The sequence below is a fragment of the Mastomys coucha genome, unplaced genomic scaffold, assembly GCF_008632895.1.
Source record: "Mastomys coucha isolate ucsf_1 unplaced genomic scaffold, UCSF_Mcou_1 pScaffold22, whole genome shotgun sequence".
Taxonomy (NCBI): domain Eukaryota; kingdom Metazoa; phylum Chordata; class Mammalia; order Rodentia; family Muridae; genus Mastomys; species Mastomys coucha.
The window spans coordinates 197,734,331-197,750,161 of record NW_022196905.1 but is presented as its reverse complement, the minus strand read 5'-3'; the positions used below and the strand labels follow the sequence as shown (position 1 = coordinate 197,750,161).

The window sequence follows — 15,831 nt, the reverse complement described above, 5'->3', positions numbered from 1 at the left end:
GCTATAAAAACCATGAAGTTTAAATATTTACATTTTGGAACCTTTAGAAAGCAGGCCAGTATTTTCTCAGCAGGCTTTAGCTGTATGCTTGGAGGAGCACAAGTACTGTTTATACTCTGTGCATGTTGGAGGCACGTTAAAATGACAGATTGGGGACAGGTCAGAGCAAAAATGTGACAGAGTCAAGCTAAATGGACTTCTGCAAGTCTCTCTGGGACATAACTTTCTTAAAGGGAAATATAACAACTCTAATTGTACCTAATCACTGTCCCATCATGTTAAGGCTGAAGCTCGGCGATTCCTGCAAAGTGCTCTAATGACGACAGGGAGACGCCAAGGCAGCAAGTGTTATGCATTAAAAGGAGCTGTAGGCTGCTCTTTGCTGGAAAATGATAGATGACCTAGGCAGGCATGTCATTTCCTATTTTGTGCTTTCATTTTTCAGACCAAATTGCACTAAACCACAAAACCATCGTGTGTCCCATGATCGATGTCATTGACCACAATCACTTTGGGTATGAGGCACAAGCTGGGGATGCCATGCGAGGAGCCTTCGACTGGGAAATGTACTACAAAAGAATCCCCATCCCTCCAGAGCTCCAGAGGGCTGATCCCAGCGACCCTTTTGAGTGAGTAGCAGCTGAGGGAGGGGTGAAGGGAGAGAGGGCAGATAACAGGTGACATCTTTAGCATGTCAAACTCAGGACCCCTGAGGACAATTATCTCTGATGAAATGTAATAAGACAGGTGGTAACAGTATGCAAAATACCATAGAAAGGTCAGACCTATAAGCTATAGAAGATTAAAATTACATGCTATGCTAAATATACAAATCACCATCTTAAATGGTGCTAAGCAGAAGAGAAAGTGTATATAAATGAAAAGAATCAGAAACATGGATCCTTTAAATGAAAAATACAAGGAGACAAAATGATCCACTTTAGATATTCTCCCCTACAAGACTATTGGAAGTAACAGTTTGCTCTTCTTTTATTGAGGATGGGTATGAAGTAGGAACCAGATTTTGAGTCTCTAATCTATACCCTGTTTGAAACTGTCTATTTTTTTTTCTAGTGAAAACCAGTGCTCCCAAGTAAGTACTTCCATAACTTAAACTTGGAGAGTTCTATTGAAAGACAAATCTAATGATATAATCAATAACCCTTCTCCTAATCTAAGTGCTTGTAAGAAGATGAACTTATGATAACCAATTGACTAATCTCTACAAAGCTAAAGCCTGTTGTTGTTGTTGTTTATTGTGGAAGTGAGAACTGTACATTTCAAGAAAAAGATGAAAGAAGGCTCAGTTTGAAAGTAGCAGGACCACTGATGGTGAACAGCGACATGGTCCCAAGAGTTAGCACAGAGATTGCCCAGTGTGTATTACAGTCTATATCCTCAGAGTACACTAAAATCTTTATTATTTTAAAACTCAGGTGTAATTGTTTAGTATGTGTCAAATCTGTGGTCCAGAGGTTTGCCCACTCTGTACAAATCCATTTAAGATGCATTAAAATCAATACTGTCATTTCATCAATAATAGACTCCATAAAAAATTGCAGTAGGGAAGTTACCAAGTACTAACACAATTACAATTTGGTCATGCTAATCATACGAATACTAATAAACATTTAGTACTTTCCCAGGAAGACGTTTCCTCTAGCCCCAGGTAGAAGAAGGACATTTAAGAAATTATTCACTAGATAAAACAGGAGAACATCATCTCTCTTGTCCAATGAAACATACTCATTAACTATGCAGCACTTCTAGACTTAGGATTTCAACCTCTCAAGTATCTGGAAAGTGGTTGAAAAGAAATAACGAAGGACCATTATAGCTCTCCCATGAGCTCTGACCAAGGTTCACAAGTATTCAGAACTGCTGTAAAAATGTATAGGGATCTATTTGAAGGACATCCTCACAAGTATTAAAAGCAGACCTAACTGAGAACAGCTTCTCAGATATCCCTGAAAGTAGCCATTGGAAGGCTTTGTGAAATTCCCCGAAAGTAGGATAACTGAGTCGTGAGTTGGTACCTAAGTTAACATGCTTGACTTAAACCCTTTCTCAGGTGTGTGCATGTGTATTTCAGAGCACGTCATAAACCACCAATATACACCATTCCTATTTATCAATTTTTTCATTTGATAAATAAAAGGTAAGATGTAAATGAAAGTTTCAAATTGTTTGAGATTTTTTTATAAAAGAGTGAAGGCTATGTCTTAGTTAGAGTTTCTGTTGTTGTGAGGAAACACCATGAGCAAAAGCAACTTGGGGAGGAAAGGGATTTCTTCCATCTTATAGCTTGTAGTCTATCATGGAGACGACTCAGGACAAGAATTCAAGGCAGGAACCTGGAGACAGGAAGGGATGCCCAGGTCATGGAAGTGTTCCTGTGTTGGACAGTTCTATATCAATTTGACACAAGCTATAAACATTTGAGAGGAGGGAACTTCAGTTGAGAAAATGCCTCCATAATGCCAGTGGCGGTGCATGCCTTTAATCCCAGCACTTGGGAGGCAGAGGCAGGTGGGTTTCTGAGTTCAAGGCCAGTCTGGTCTACAGAGTGAGTTACAGGACAGCCAGGGCTATACAGAGAAACCCTGTCTTGGAAAAAAAGCCAGGCTGTAGGCAAGCTTGTGGGGAGGGACTACCCCTTAGTAAGTGGTAGGTAGGGCCCACCCCATAGTAATTGGTACCATCATGGGCTAGTCATTCTGGGTTTCATGAGAAAGCAGGCAGAGCAAGCCATGAGGAGCAAGCAGTAAGCAACATTCCTACATCATTTCTACATTAGCTCCTGCCTCCAGGTTTCTGGTGTGTTTGAGTTCCTACCCTGAATTTCTTCTATGGTCAATAATGATGCAGAAGTGTAAGCCAAATAAACCCTTTCCTCCCCCGTCTGCTTTGGGCTACGGTGTTTCATAAGAGCAATAGAAACTCTAAGACAGCTGCTTACTGGTTAGCTGTCCACTGGGTGAGCCTGCTGTTTTACAGCATGGAAGTTGGCCTGCCCGGGGTGGCGCCACTCACAGGAAGCTCAACCTGCCCACATGACTCACCAATCAAGAAAATGCCCTGCATGCTTACCTATAGGCCAATCCTATGAAAGAATTTTCTTGATTAGGATTTTTTTTCTTCCTGCATGACCTTACAGTATGTCAAGTTGACATGAAAACTAGGCAACACAGAATATACATACAGACGAGCCCACAAAACCCACAGAAGTTTTGGTTTGGTTTGGCTTGGTTTGGTTGGTTGGTTGGTTGGGTTTTTTGGTTTTTTGGTTTTTTGGTTTTTTGGGTTTTTTTTTTTTTTTTTTAATGTCAGCTGATAGCAGACGGTCCACAGTGCAATTGCTACTATCTAGGTCACCATGTCCGAAGGGCTGGAATTCATCCCTATGATGGCATTCCTAATACTGTAATAGTGACTCACTGTGTTGACCTTTTACATCACTTCCACTGTGACAGCAAAATGAGGCCCTGCTTTCAGAAACAATGGAATCAGACTTCTGCCAAAGGGCACGCTGAAGCTGGAAATTGTAAACGTGTTCTCAGCGCCTGCACTGACAGTGGAATTTTTTGTCAGGACGACCCCGGCTGTGGCCATCACAATATTAAGCACTTTGCTTAACCCTGGCTCTGACAGGATCGGTAACTTTCAGAATGAGATTACCACTCGTTCCTATCAACCACTTAGGTGGCGGCTGTCCTGTCAGAAATTGCCTGGGTCTATTGAATATTACCGTCTTTCTGCGTTAAGTCCCTTTGATGCCTGGGAATGCAGACACTTTAGCCCTTTGTAATAAATGTAACTTCCAGGAGGTGTCCACTTTGATCTTAAAAACTGCATTTGCCTTCCTAATAACAAAAGAACGGTTACCCAAGCCCTCTGAGCAGCGTATCAGCAATTCCATTATCACAGCAGTCACCGGAATGTGCTCATAAACAGACACGCTTTAGGCTAAAACTTGCTTCTCTAGATGTGAGGCTGTAAGATACACTGGATGAATGCTGACTATCTATACATCTCCCAGAGGCTTTCAAGTTTCAAGAGGCTGCAGAGATGTGTGGCTTTCTGTGGGAAAATAGGGATGGGATGCTGCAAAGGTGGGCAGAAAGGAACTTGAAAGAGGAATATGGAAATTCCTTGTAAACCGCAGGACCTTTTACACCATAGGCATGCAGAAATTATCTTCCCATAGCAAGTCTATCAAAAGTTCTAAAGTAGCTGGGTGGTGTTGGCTCATGCCTTTAATTCCAGCACTTGGGAGGTAGAGGCAGGTGGGATTTCTGAGTTCGAGGCCAGCCTGGTCTACAAAGTGAGTTCCAGGACAGCCAGGGCTACACAGAGAAACCCTGTCTCGGAAACAAACAAACAAACAAGCAAGCAAACAAACAAAAGTCCTAAAGGGATTGAACATATGTTTGCTCATTTGGTCTGCCATTTTTTGAGTTGTCTGTGCCGTTGATTGGCACTGTGTTTTTTTCAACTTGAAAATCATGTCATGAGTAGGATGTGATCAGTATTTAATTATTAAAGAAATAAATTACATTGAACTAAAATTTCAGAACACTATATCAATATATACAAATGTACTATTTCTCAGATATTTAGTTTCATTTAAAATGCACATGAGATCCTGGGTGCAACATAAATAACATTTCTTAAAATAATCTACAAAGCCCAAAGAGTTCAACATCCTCAAACTTCCTAAACTGGGAAACATGGTCTCAAAGGGAAAGAAATAGCTCTTCATGCTTCACATAGAATACCAAGAAAATATTTACTTATTTTTTGAAAAACAAAAATCTTATTGTTAAAAAAATGTTCTTATAAGAGAAAATGGAATGCTTATGTTTCTTGTTACTATCATTGAGCCATAATTTGAATGGATTGCACTGGAGTGGACTGGACTAAGCTGGGCTGGGCTGAGTTGAATTGGGCTGGGCTGGGCTTGGCTGGGCTGGGCTGGGCTTGGCTGGGATAGAATGGGATGGGATGAGATGGGATGGGATGGGACGGTACTGGATGGGATGGGATGGAATGGATTGGATACATCCCAGGAACACTTCTGGTCTGTGATTAAAGAACACACAATCTTGGCTCTTTCTGGGAACTTACATAATGGAGTGGAATGCTTTTAGAGGTTTCTTGTTATCTGTGCCTTTTCTTAATTCCTGGTTGATCCTGAATGCGGACCACTTAGGAAACTAATCTTTTTCTATGTGATAAAATGTAATGTGCCCCCATAGCCTTTAACGACACAGGGAAAGTTGTTCATTTACTGTCTGGCCACTAATTTACTTCTTCAACCTTATGTTAGCATCTAAACATTTAGAAAAAAAAAGAAGAAATTGTCTTGACCCACTTCCTTGTCAAGCAGTCACTAGATAATACCCCAGATAGTGTCCTGCCTCTGCTTGAACTCATCAAGAAAGTAAATTTGCTGCTTCAAAAGGCAATCCATTCCAACAGACTTATTGACTGAAACCTTTTTCCTTTGTATTAAGAAAATTCTGTCTCCTTGATCTCAAATTATCCTATTTGAGATGTAAAGGATGTCTAATCCCATTTCAGCGGCAGCTCCTAACTGGATCTGAAAGCAGCCTCGTGCCTCTTTTCTTTTCCAGGCTAAATATTGTCTCTTCTGCTACTATGTCCAGAATTTTACAGACACACAACTCACACACACACCACACACACACACAAGCACAGGCACACACACATGTATATGATACATGTGTGCAGGTGTATACACCAAGGAAGGAAAACTCATCTACTACAGATGTTTTTATTCTCCCTTAGTCCACAAGAGCATCAGCTGGAAGTCAGCGATTCTTCATATAGGTTCAGAGTCTGACCTAGAAAGACCTGGCTCTTGCTGTGACCTGCTGCCAAGCATGACAAGTTTAGCACTTCAAATACTATAGATTCCCTGAGGGTCAAAGAGCTGTGAGTAGAATCTTCCTGGGCTGCTGCTGCAGTAGAGGTTGGGAAGTACAGCCCATGCTTGAATTGATTAAATACAACCTCTGTCAAAGGGAGTTGTTTTACTGCTTCATAGAAAAGGAGGACGCCTTCTAGAAATGTACTCGCAGCATCTACCTCTGCTCCTCTGAAGAAGAGACTATAAAACTTGATGACGTTCTTTGAAGTATGAGAGCTGGCTACATAGACCAGGCCTGTAATCCAGCACTTGAGAAGCAGATGAACAAAGATGGAGAGCTGAAGACTAACTTTGGCTACATAGTGAAATTCTGTTTTCAAAAAAAAAAAAAATAGTATGAGAAAATATTGATATAAATACTATATGACTGGCCTGTCAGAGCTTATAAGGTAACCCATAAAATATTTTGGTAAATTTATAGTTTTAAAAGAATGTAGTAGTAAGGGTTTCTATTGCTGTGATAAACACCATGAGCACAAGCAATTTGGGGAGGAACCAATTTGTTTCATCTTACAACTGTTACATCCACTTTCCATCTCGAAGGGAAGTCAAGGCAGGAACTGGAAGGCAAGAATTGAAGCAAAATTCATGGAGGAATGCTGCCCATTGGCACTCTCCTTGTGGCTGGCCCAGCCTATTTTCTAATACAACTCAGAACCACTTGTCCCGGGATGTCACTAACCACAGTGGGATGAACCCTTCTACATCAATCATCAGTCAAGAATATATCCAACAGGCTTATATAAAGCTCAGCGTGATGGTGATATTTTCTCTTCTCTGGTACTCTCTTCTTAGATATCTCTAGATTGTGTCAAGCTGACAAAAAAAAAAAAACCAGCACAAAGAGAATCAGGAAAAAATGTACAAATCATAAATTCATCAAGCGAAGAGAACCCTTAGATCATCCAAGCTCTCGTTTTTATAGACAACCATAAAGACTACAGAGTCTGTGTGACATATTTAGCACTATGAGTAGTAAATTCAACCGCTATCTTTAGAGTCTCAGGTTGTAACTCACAATTTCAGGCTCTTCTTCCTTTTTGCCATGGAGGTAGAGAGGAAATAACATCTATTGCCTCCAGGAACTGGACTAGAAAATTTACATTCATTGCTAAATCATTTAGTCCTCATTTCAAGCCTATGAAATAATTCATCCTGTGCACATTTGTCGATGATGTAGCTGGGGCATAGGAAGCAAATACAGCAAAGCAGATGAGAACAGAGTTAGCAGTGCCTTCTCTGCCTTAGGAGTTTCTGCCTTCCTTTCTACTTAGAGAAGACAACTTCTCAGGTGTTTAAAAAGTAAACATGGGAAGTAGAAAACAACATTTTCAGCACAGCATCTTCCTCCCTAAGCACAACAACGTGGCTGTCAGTGGAGAGTACAGGGCCGAGGGCATGTCTGACTATCACCAAGAGCTACAGCAGGTCCTGTTTCCAGACCTGTTTGGAGCATTGAGTTAGATCATCATTCCAGGACTACAACTTACAGATGAATGATACATGTTCAACTGTGGCCAGCATAGGGTGGAAATGAGGCTACGGCTCAGTCAGCCCAGTACTCACAAGGCCATGGAGCCAGCAAATCTAGAGGAAAGGGTCTCCATCTCCATCTCCTTGGTGGACATGAAGCTTCCCTTTATTCAGAAGAAGAAGAGAACAACAAATTCAGGCTCCACTTACTTGATGCTCAGAATAACACACTGGCCTTCATCAAGACTGTTGCGGCTTCAGAAGGTGACACTGATAATTTCAACACTCGACCCCGAAGTTAGAGCTATTTTAGCTTACTTAGAATTTGAAAATAATTTCATTTACTCGAAATTTTCTGCGTGAGTTTTGACCCAATATTAATTATTGTGAATTAATCAAAATCAGCAAAGCATGAAATTGTCCCTTCCCAAGTCTAGCAACCTAGACTTGTAAAATGCTGAATTTTATGTAAAATGTAAAGTGGGAAGTATGGCTTTGGGGTCTTATTCTACTTCACCTCTGCATTGAATTGGACGCTGTTAATTTTTCCTGTTATCTTCCTGGTTCATACTGAGCCACCTCTAATCTTGGAGTTTGATAAAGGAGGAAAATTTTCTTTGTATAAGGTTTCTCAGGCCCAGTCACACGAATTACTCTGTGATCTTCACATAATTGTTTCCTAATCTTGCATCCTTTCCTTTGAATAAAATAAAATAAAATAAAATAAAATCAATAAATCTAAACTACCTTAGGTTTTGTTTCTTTGGCTTTAAAATTCTGTTTGATCAAGGTTTAGAAACTTTTTAGTGTATGTGTGTGTCTGTGTGTCTGTGTGTGTGTATGTGTGTATCTATGTGTGTGTCTATGTGTTTGATATGTGTGGTATATATGAATGTGTGTGTCTGTGTGTGTGTATGTCTATGTGTATGCATGTGTGTGGTGTGAATAGTGTATATGTATGTGTGGGGTGTGTGTGTATCTGTGTGTGTATGTGTGTGTGTCTGTATGTGGTATGTGTGGTATATATGAATGTGTGTGTGTCTGTGTCTGTGTGTGTGCATGTATGTGGTGTGAGTAGTACATACATATGTGTGCAGTTTGTGTGTGCATGTCTGTGTGTTTGTGTATCTGTGTGTCTGTGTAGTGTGTGTGTGTATGTATGTGTGCACATGTGTGTGGTATATATGAATGTGCGTGTTTATGTCTGTGTGTGTTGGTGTGAGTGGTGTGTATGTATATGGTATGTGTGTGTGTATGTCTGTGTATGTGGTATGTGTGTATATATATATGAATGTGTGTGTGTGTATACTTGTGTGTGCATGTGTATGTGGTGTGAGTAATGTGTATGTATTGTGGTGTGTGTGTGTGTGTGTGTGTGTGTGTGTGTGTCTATGTGTGTCTGTGTTTTTACTATCTTGCTGCTGTCATAGACATTGTGATCAAAAACAAGGGAAGAAAGGGTTTATTTTACCTTATACTTGGAGCTCTCAGTCCATCACTGAAGAAATCAGAGTAGAAACTCAAGCAAGACCAGCAGTGGGGGCCATGGAGGAAAGCTGCTCACTGGTTTTCTCCCCCTGGCTTCTTCACATAGCCTTTTTATATAGCTCAAACCCACATACCTGTGAATGGCAATGTTGGGCCTTCCTACATCAATCACAATTAATAAAATGCCCCACAATCTTCCCACAAGACAATCTGGATCAGACAGTCCCCTAACTGAGACTCCCTCAGATAATTCTGGCATGGATAAAGTTGACAGGTGATGGTAACTAGAAGAAAGGAGAGAGTGAAAAAGAAACATGTATTGCCACAGCACTATGAGGAGACAGGGAAACTTGTGGGATTTGGTTCTCTCCCTCCACCATGTAGGTTCTGGAAGCAGAACTTAGATCATAAGACTAATACAGAAAAAGAGGCTCACAGCCATCCATTGGACTGAGCACAAGGTCCCCAATGAAGGAGCTAGAGAAAGGACCCAAGGAGCTGAAGGGGTTAGCAGCCCCTTAGGAGGAACAACAATATGAACTAACTAGTACCCTCAAAGCTCCCAGGGACTAAACCACCAACCAAAGAGTACACATGGTAGGAATCATGGCCCCAGCTGCTTATGTAACAGAGGATTGCCTAGTCAGTAATAAATGGGAGGAGAGGCCCTTGGTCCTGTGAAGATTCTATACCCAAGTATAGGGGAATGCCAGGGCCAGGAAGTAGGAGAGAGTGGGTTGGTGAGCAGGGGGTTGGGGGAGGGAACAGGTTTTGGGGTTTTTGGAGGGGAAACTGGGAATGGAGATATCATTTGAAATGTAAATAAAAAAAATATCTAATAAAAAAAAAAAAGACTAGCCGGGCAGTGGTGGCGCACGCCTTTAATCCCAGCACTTGGGAGGCAGAGGCAGGTGGATTTCTGAGTTCGAGGCCAGCCTGGTCTTCAGAGTGAGTTCTAGGACAGCCAGGGCTACACACAGAAACCCTGTCTCGAAAAAAAAAAAAAAAACAAAAAAAAAAAAGACTTACCAGCAATCACTTTTACTCTCTGACCCAACTTCCTCAACCAATGTGTCCAAATAACCTAGTTCATTAAGTATATGTATGACATTAAATATGTATGTGTATGGCAATACATACCACACAGTATGTAAAAGGGCTTGACTTCATTAGCTACCTGACATAAGCAAACTAACTTTACTTCCTTTTCTTGCTTTGGCAAATAAGAAGAATTGAAACCAAAAAATTATATGACTAACACTCTTAATATGAAGCAGGAATCAGGAGTCAAATTCCTGCCTTCATTCACTCAGACTTCAAACCTCAAGCTTAATCAATAATCTCACAGGAGTCCAATCAGTGGCCTCTTTCATTCATTCAGACTTTAAATCCTGGGGTTAATCAATACTTTTCTTTTCCTCTCCTTTGAAGAGAAACTTGGACATCCATTAAAGGAAGTAGCTTTGCCAATTAATGTTAGATAGTGAATCCACAATAATAACAGCAGGAAAGGAGACAGACCGCCTTGTCCTCCTCCTGTGTCCTTACCATGAGGGCAAGCTCCAGCTGATGGGTTGAAAATGTCATCTTTCAGTTACTTCCTAATGAAGAGAAGTGTCAATCACGCCACTTTCTGGTCTGTTTATAAGATCTTAGTCAATATTTGACAACCACAAAAAGACAAAATATTCAGAGACAAATAGCCACACTTCTAAATGCTGTCCTCATCCACATAGGGTAAGAATAAAGAACCAGAACTGGCTCAAGAGCTTAAAAAATAATCAAAATATTGTATAATATCAATGTCTCTCAGAAGCCCTGACTGAGAAGCCACTGGAGATTTTTTCTTCAATGAAAAGTAAAATGCTACCTCACTGGCAAAACCAATCAAAAGGTGAATAGTTAATCACCCATCCCTCTTGAGGGACCCCTCCCTACCCATCAGCTTTGGGGGCCTTTTGGCTACCCTGGTCTCTATTCTCCATGAGAATCACATCTGATCATTGATATTCATGAGGGAATTGCAAAAATCCCTCTTCCCTGCTGAGATCAGCTCTCCAAACAGGGTTTGGTTTTGGTTTTTGTTTTTGATATGTTTTCGGAGGGGTAGCCAGGAGAGGAGATATCATTTGAAATGTAAATAAAGACAATATCTAATAACAATAATAATAAAAATATCCTCTCTTTGATCTCTAACTGTGGGTTCTGGGGTTTTTTAATGTTTTTCTGTTATCACTCTGTTAAGGGTTTGAATGTATATATGTTATACTATTTAAAAGAAAGTAAGAAATTAAGAGATTTCTTTCACTTCCATGTATCAGGCATTGAAGACCATGATCCCAGTGGTCCCATCCCTACCCACGCATTACCATGGTTTCTATTCTAACTGTAACTAACTCTTCCTTTAGTCCCACCTCCTTGCACCTCTGACTTCTCTGAATCTTCATCTGGCTCCGTGTTCTCTCATTCCTCCATATGACGAGACACTCTGTATTCTGCCTTCTAAGAAGCTTTCCAGTACTGGACAAAAATACCTGAGTCGATCATTTTAAAAGGTAGAAAGTTTTATTCTGCCTCACAGTTTTAATGGTTTCAATCCATGCTCACTTGACTCTACTGTTATTGGACTTAGGGTCACACAGAGCATCTCGACAGAAATATTGACAGATGAAACCTCTTCACCTGATGGCAGCTGGGACACCATGGTAGTTAAAGTGCCCTAAAGGGTATATACCCTCAGTGATATAATTGCCTTTTTCTAGGATCCAATCTACCGAAAGTCCCATCATGCCTCAACAGCGTGAAAATGAGAACCAAATCTTTAACTCCTAGGCTTTTAGGCTACATTCCAGATCCAAACAATGACATCCAACAGTCCCTGAACAAAGTCAACCAGGCAGTTACCTCCAGTACCATCCAACAGTTATCCATAGAGATGTAGCAATGGCTCCCCATGCATGAAATTATCAGAGTTCACAAATTGGTTTGGGAACTGCTTCGTTGTCTTGTGCCCATTTCTGTCAGGCATTACCCATGTGTCTGCTTCAGCTTCACTGCTGGGGTGTCAGAATGTGAATGTCCCTCTGAAAGGCAAAACACAGAGGCACTAGGCTAATCCCTTTCTCTCCCGTTGGGGTGCTGGGCTCATGGGACACTATCACACCTCAAAGGGGGAGAAAAACTGCAGCCTAAGATGGGGTCTCAGACTGTGTTTCTGTGGGCTGGGACAGAGGCTATGGTTCTCAAACTCCTGGGCACCCAGACACTGCTGGGAAACAGGTAGAGTTGAGAGCAGACCAGAAGCCTGAGATGAGCCTAGGTTGGGTGGATGTGGCTTAGCTCAGGGGGGGAGTGCCAGGACTGTGGAGGGGCCTTCTGCTGTAGACTTAAGAGCAGCTCTGTAAGATGGAAGGCCTCTGCCCGTCACGGTCCTTGATGAGAGAGACAGTCCTTGCTTGTCCAAATTGCTTTATTCATGGATCCATACTACTTACCCGGGGTGAACCAGAGACTAAATACCTTTTGCAGGAAGGGATCCCTGGGAAGGAAATCTCATTGGCTAAACCCTCAGGGCCTATCTAGATACCTCATTAGCCTGGAGAACTCTAGGCTCTATGCTACATGACCAGTTGTCATGACCTTCTTGTATGGTGTCATGGTCACCTGCTCCAGGACAGGAATCTGATCAGGGTCTACTGAGCTCCTGCCTTTCTCAATTAATAGCTCAGGGCTCTGAACTTTTGCTACTACCTTACCAGTTCACCTGTCTGGTGGCAGGGCCCATTGCCCCACAACTCCTCTTATTTTTTTTTTCTTTTTATAAAAGGGAGGTGTCATTGAAGTGACTGTTCCCTATGTTACTTGTAGTTAGAATTTTGAGTGTGGTAAAGTATAAGCATTAAAATAAAGCACAACATAAGCCAGAGGGTACCAAGGGGTGGGGGCTGAATTACTTGCTTTGCTTTGCTTCCCAAATTAGTGTCCTGAGTTGAGAACTATTTTTGAGAAATTTGGGGGGTGTGTGTATGTGTGTGTGTGTGTGTGTGTGATATATATAAATGTTTGTGTGTGCTCCCTCCCTCAACCCCCGAATCCATTTCTCCCTAGAAGCTGTTGCCTACTAGCCTGAAAGGAGAAAGAAAGCAGAAGCACAGGAAAAATAAATAAATAAATAAATAAATAAAATTTAAAAAAAAAAAAAAAAAAAAACAATTTCTTGGGTGTATGTCTGAAACTTTTCAGGTCACACTCTTGGTAGTTGTGAGACTTGTCCCAGGACCAGAAAATGAGGAGTAGACTCAAGAACCAGCAGATGGGGAGGGAAACAGGTTGCTTATTGACAGTACTTCTCTGGAGTCCATTTGACCTGTGAGGGGTTGATCCATCTCAATTCCCTGAAGCTTATTTGAATCTTTTTAAGTTTACAAAAAGATAAATTTCAAATATATTAGTATTACCACTGTTTAATTTTAAAGCTCTGAACTTTGAAGTCTTAGTACAACAGTAGCAAAGTGAGAGGAAGAAGTCTGAAGCATTTCTTCCATTTTACCTTAAATCACCTTCCAAGTTTTTTTCATGTCTTCCAACCTTCATAATTTGCATTTAATAACCTCAAAACACCTTCCTAGACCCTCAAACACGTTTTTAGAAGCTTTTACATCCTCAGACCTTCAAATTCTGCACCCTTTCCTTAAACTTTACACTTTTTCCTACTTAGTTATTTACTGTGAGACCCAGGAGATTGATCCTTAGCAGCAGCCATTGTAACGCAAACATTTTGCAGTGAAGAATCCTCAGCTTTTTTTAAATGAAGAAAACCAACCAGAATTAACCTAATATGGTCAAAGTTGAATTATTATTATTATTATTATTATTATTATTATTATTATTATTGCTCTTTGCAAATGATAGACTGGCTCTGCACCTTGGTTAGCCCTTGATTTTGATTTTGTTTGGTTTTGAGATAACTCCCCTATGAAACTCAGGCTGCCCTAGAACTCTTGATCCTCCAACCACAATCTCCTTAGTACCATTATTTCTTCACCCAGCTTCACTTGAACTACTTTGTAAAGAAAGCACACATAATATATAATATATATTTGCATAAAGAAAAATACAAAGCCTGGCTCTGACTCCACAATGGTATCTTCTGAGGTGATTAGCATTCACTGGGGAATAAGTGAATAGGCTTATTCCCCATTCCCTTACAAGGCAGTAAGTAGGACTGAACTCAGAGGCAGAAGCATATTCATGGTTGTAAAAAGAAATACTTCAGGTAGGAGATACCCCCTTCTTCTTCCTTAACAGTTAGAGCCAAAATAAAATTGATTATTAAAGTTGCAGTGAACACCTCTTGGTACAAATAGAGACGAATGAGGAAGAGAGTTGTATTATTATATTAACTAGGACTGAATGGCAGTGTCTATTGTTTATTGTTCCAGTAATGTATTTGGATCTAGGAAATTCATGTACAGAGAATCACTGGCTTAGCCAAAACTATTGCCCCTTCCTTCAAGGAAATAAGATATGGCTCTGACATCAAGAGGTATGGGCAAGAGTATCTTCTTTACATTTTATTTTGTTTTTTCTTTATTTATTTATCTAATGTTTCTTGGGATTGGTCCATGTGGAAGTAGGTTTGAGGGAAAGAAAGGTGTGGATTTGTGTCTTGGAGTGCCATTGAAGTTGAACAAAATGAACTGTTGACTGCAGGAGGTGACATGACTCAATGGAAAGACTCCCTCCAGCACTGGGAAAAGGCTTCGTGCTAGCTTGAAAAAGGAGATGGGTTCTCCAGCTCTAACCTTCTGATTTAGAAGTGGTCCTTGAGAGCATCTCAAATCTTCCTCTTCTTTGATGATTCCTTGTCCCATCAATAGGAACTAGAACGAAAGACGAACAATCCATCCTGGCCTTGCTTATAGAATTTAGACAAACTAAGTCAGGAGATTCAGAAAGTCAGCATCTTCCATAATAAAATGATTGGTTAGAAAACTTACCCACAGCCCTTCAGACTTCATACACAGTAGAGAAAAATAAGAAAAATGAAAATGAAAGCCAAAATATTAGTAAGAGAGAGTAATGACATCAAAAGCCAAGAGAGGAAGCAGACCTGGAAGCCATGTACAGCAGCCGGAAGCCGAATAGGTAGCAGGAAGTAATTCAAGAGAGAATTGTTCTGCCTTTCAGAATGCCAACATAACACCAAGAACATTTTTTCCTCTCCACCCTATAGCCTGTCCTTAAACAATTCCATCAGCAAATATATTAGGGAGAATTCAGGCTTACTGAGTGTCTCTCCATTGCTTAATAGAGCTCCAAGAATTAAATTTAGTGTTTGTAGTAAGAGAAACTGCCCCATGGAAATTAATTGTAGTATATAAAGTGGGCTGAAGAACAGAGTCCTAAATCAGATGGCATAAAATCAACTTCCTTTGTCTCTATCACTGGACTCTACAGAGCCCTGGGGAACTGTTTCAAGCCCGAACAGCAAGCTTGCTCCAAACATCCAGGATCCAGGGCAGAAGTGCAAATGAAGACCCAGGTGGCCCATGCTTACATATCTGGATCTTATAAATCAAGCCAGCAAACCATTATACTTTGTTCCATAGCCTCCTATCTTGATAAATGTCCTTCTGTAGCAACCTAAAGGGCCAGGTTTACAGATAGGATCTTTCCTCTCACTTTGTAGCAGTTTACAGCAAGGGTTAGTGGGATAGGATGGGTAGACAGGTAGACATCTATTCCTCAGGAGAATCCTACCCGTACCTCAGCAGCACAAGGGGACACAGAGATACAAATCCAAACCTACATCCCCAACTCTATCTAAAATAAACATCCACCCTTCTGGTCAGTCTATAGACCTAAGGGTATAAATTTCAAACCCCAAGAACTACACCCCTTCCCACCCTTCTTCC

The 15,831-nt window shown here is 40.8% G+C and overlaps 1 protein-coding gene and 1 long non-coding RNA gene across 3 annotated transcripts in view; one reads left to right on the top strand and one right to left on the bottom strand.

Moving 5' to 3' along the window:
* Galntl6 (polypeptide N-acetylgalactosaminyltransferase like 6) overlaps positions 1-15,831 on the top strand; it is a 1,048,694-nt gene that overhangs the window by 871,603 nt on the left and 161,260 nt on the right. For both annotated transcript variants that reach the window (XM_031339868.1, XM_031339869.1), the window contains one exon: positions 446-629. In XM_031339868.1, the coding sequence (XP_031195728.1) occupies positions 446-629 (184 nt within the window). The remainder of the gene's footprint in view (positions 1-445; positions 630-15,831) is intronic.
* The window catches only part of LOC116069326, a 6,653-nt gene continuing 5,151 nt past the window's right edge, over positions 14,330-15,831 (bottom strand). Inside the window, exon 3 of the long non-coding RNA XR_004109981.1 lies at positions 14,330-14,796. This is a non-coding gene — a long non-coding RNA (uncharacterized LOC116069326). The remainder of the gene's footprint in view (positions 14,797-15,831) is intronic.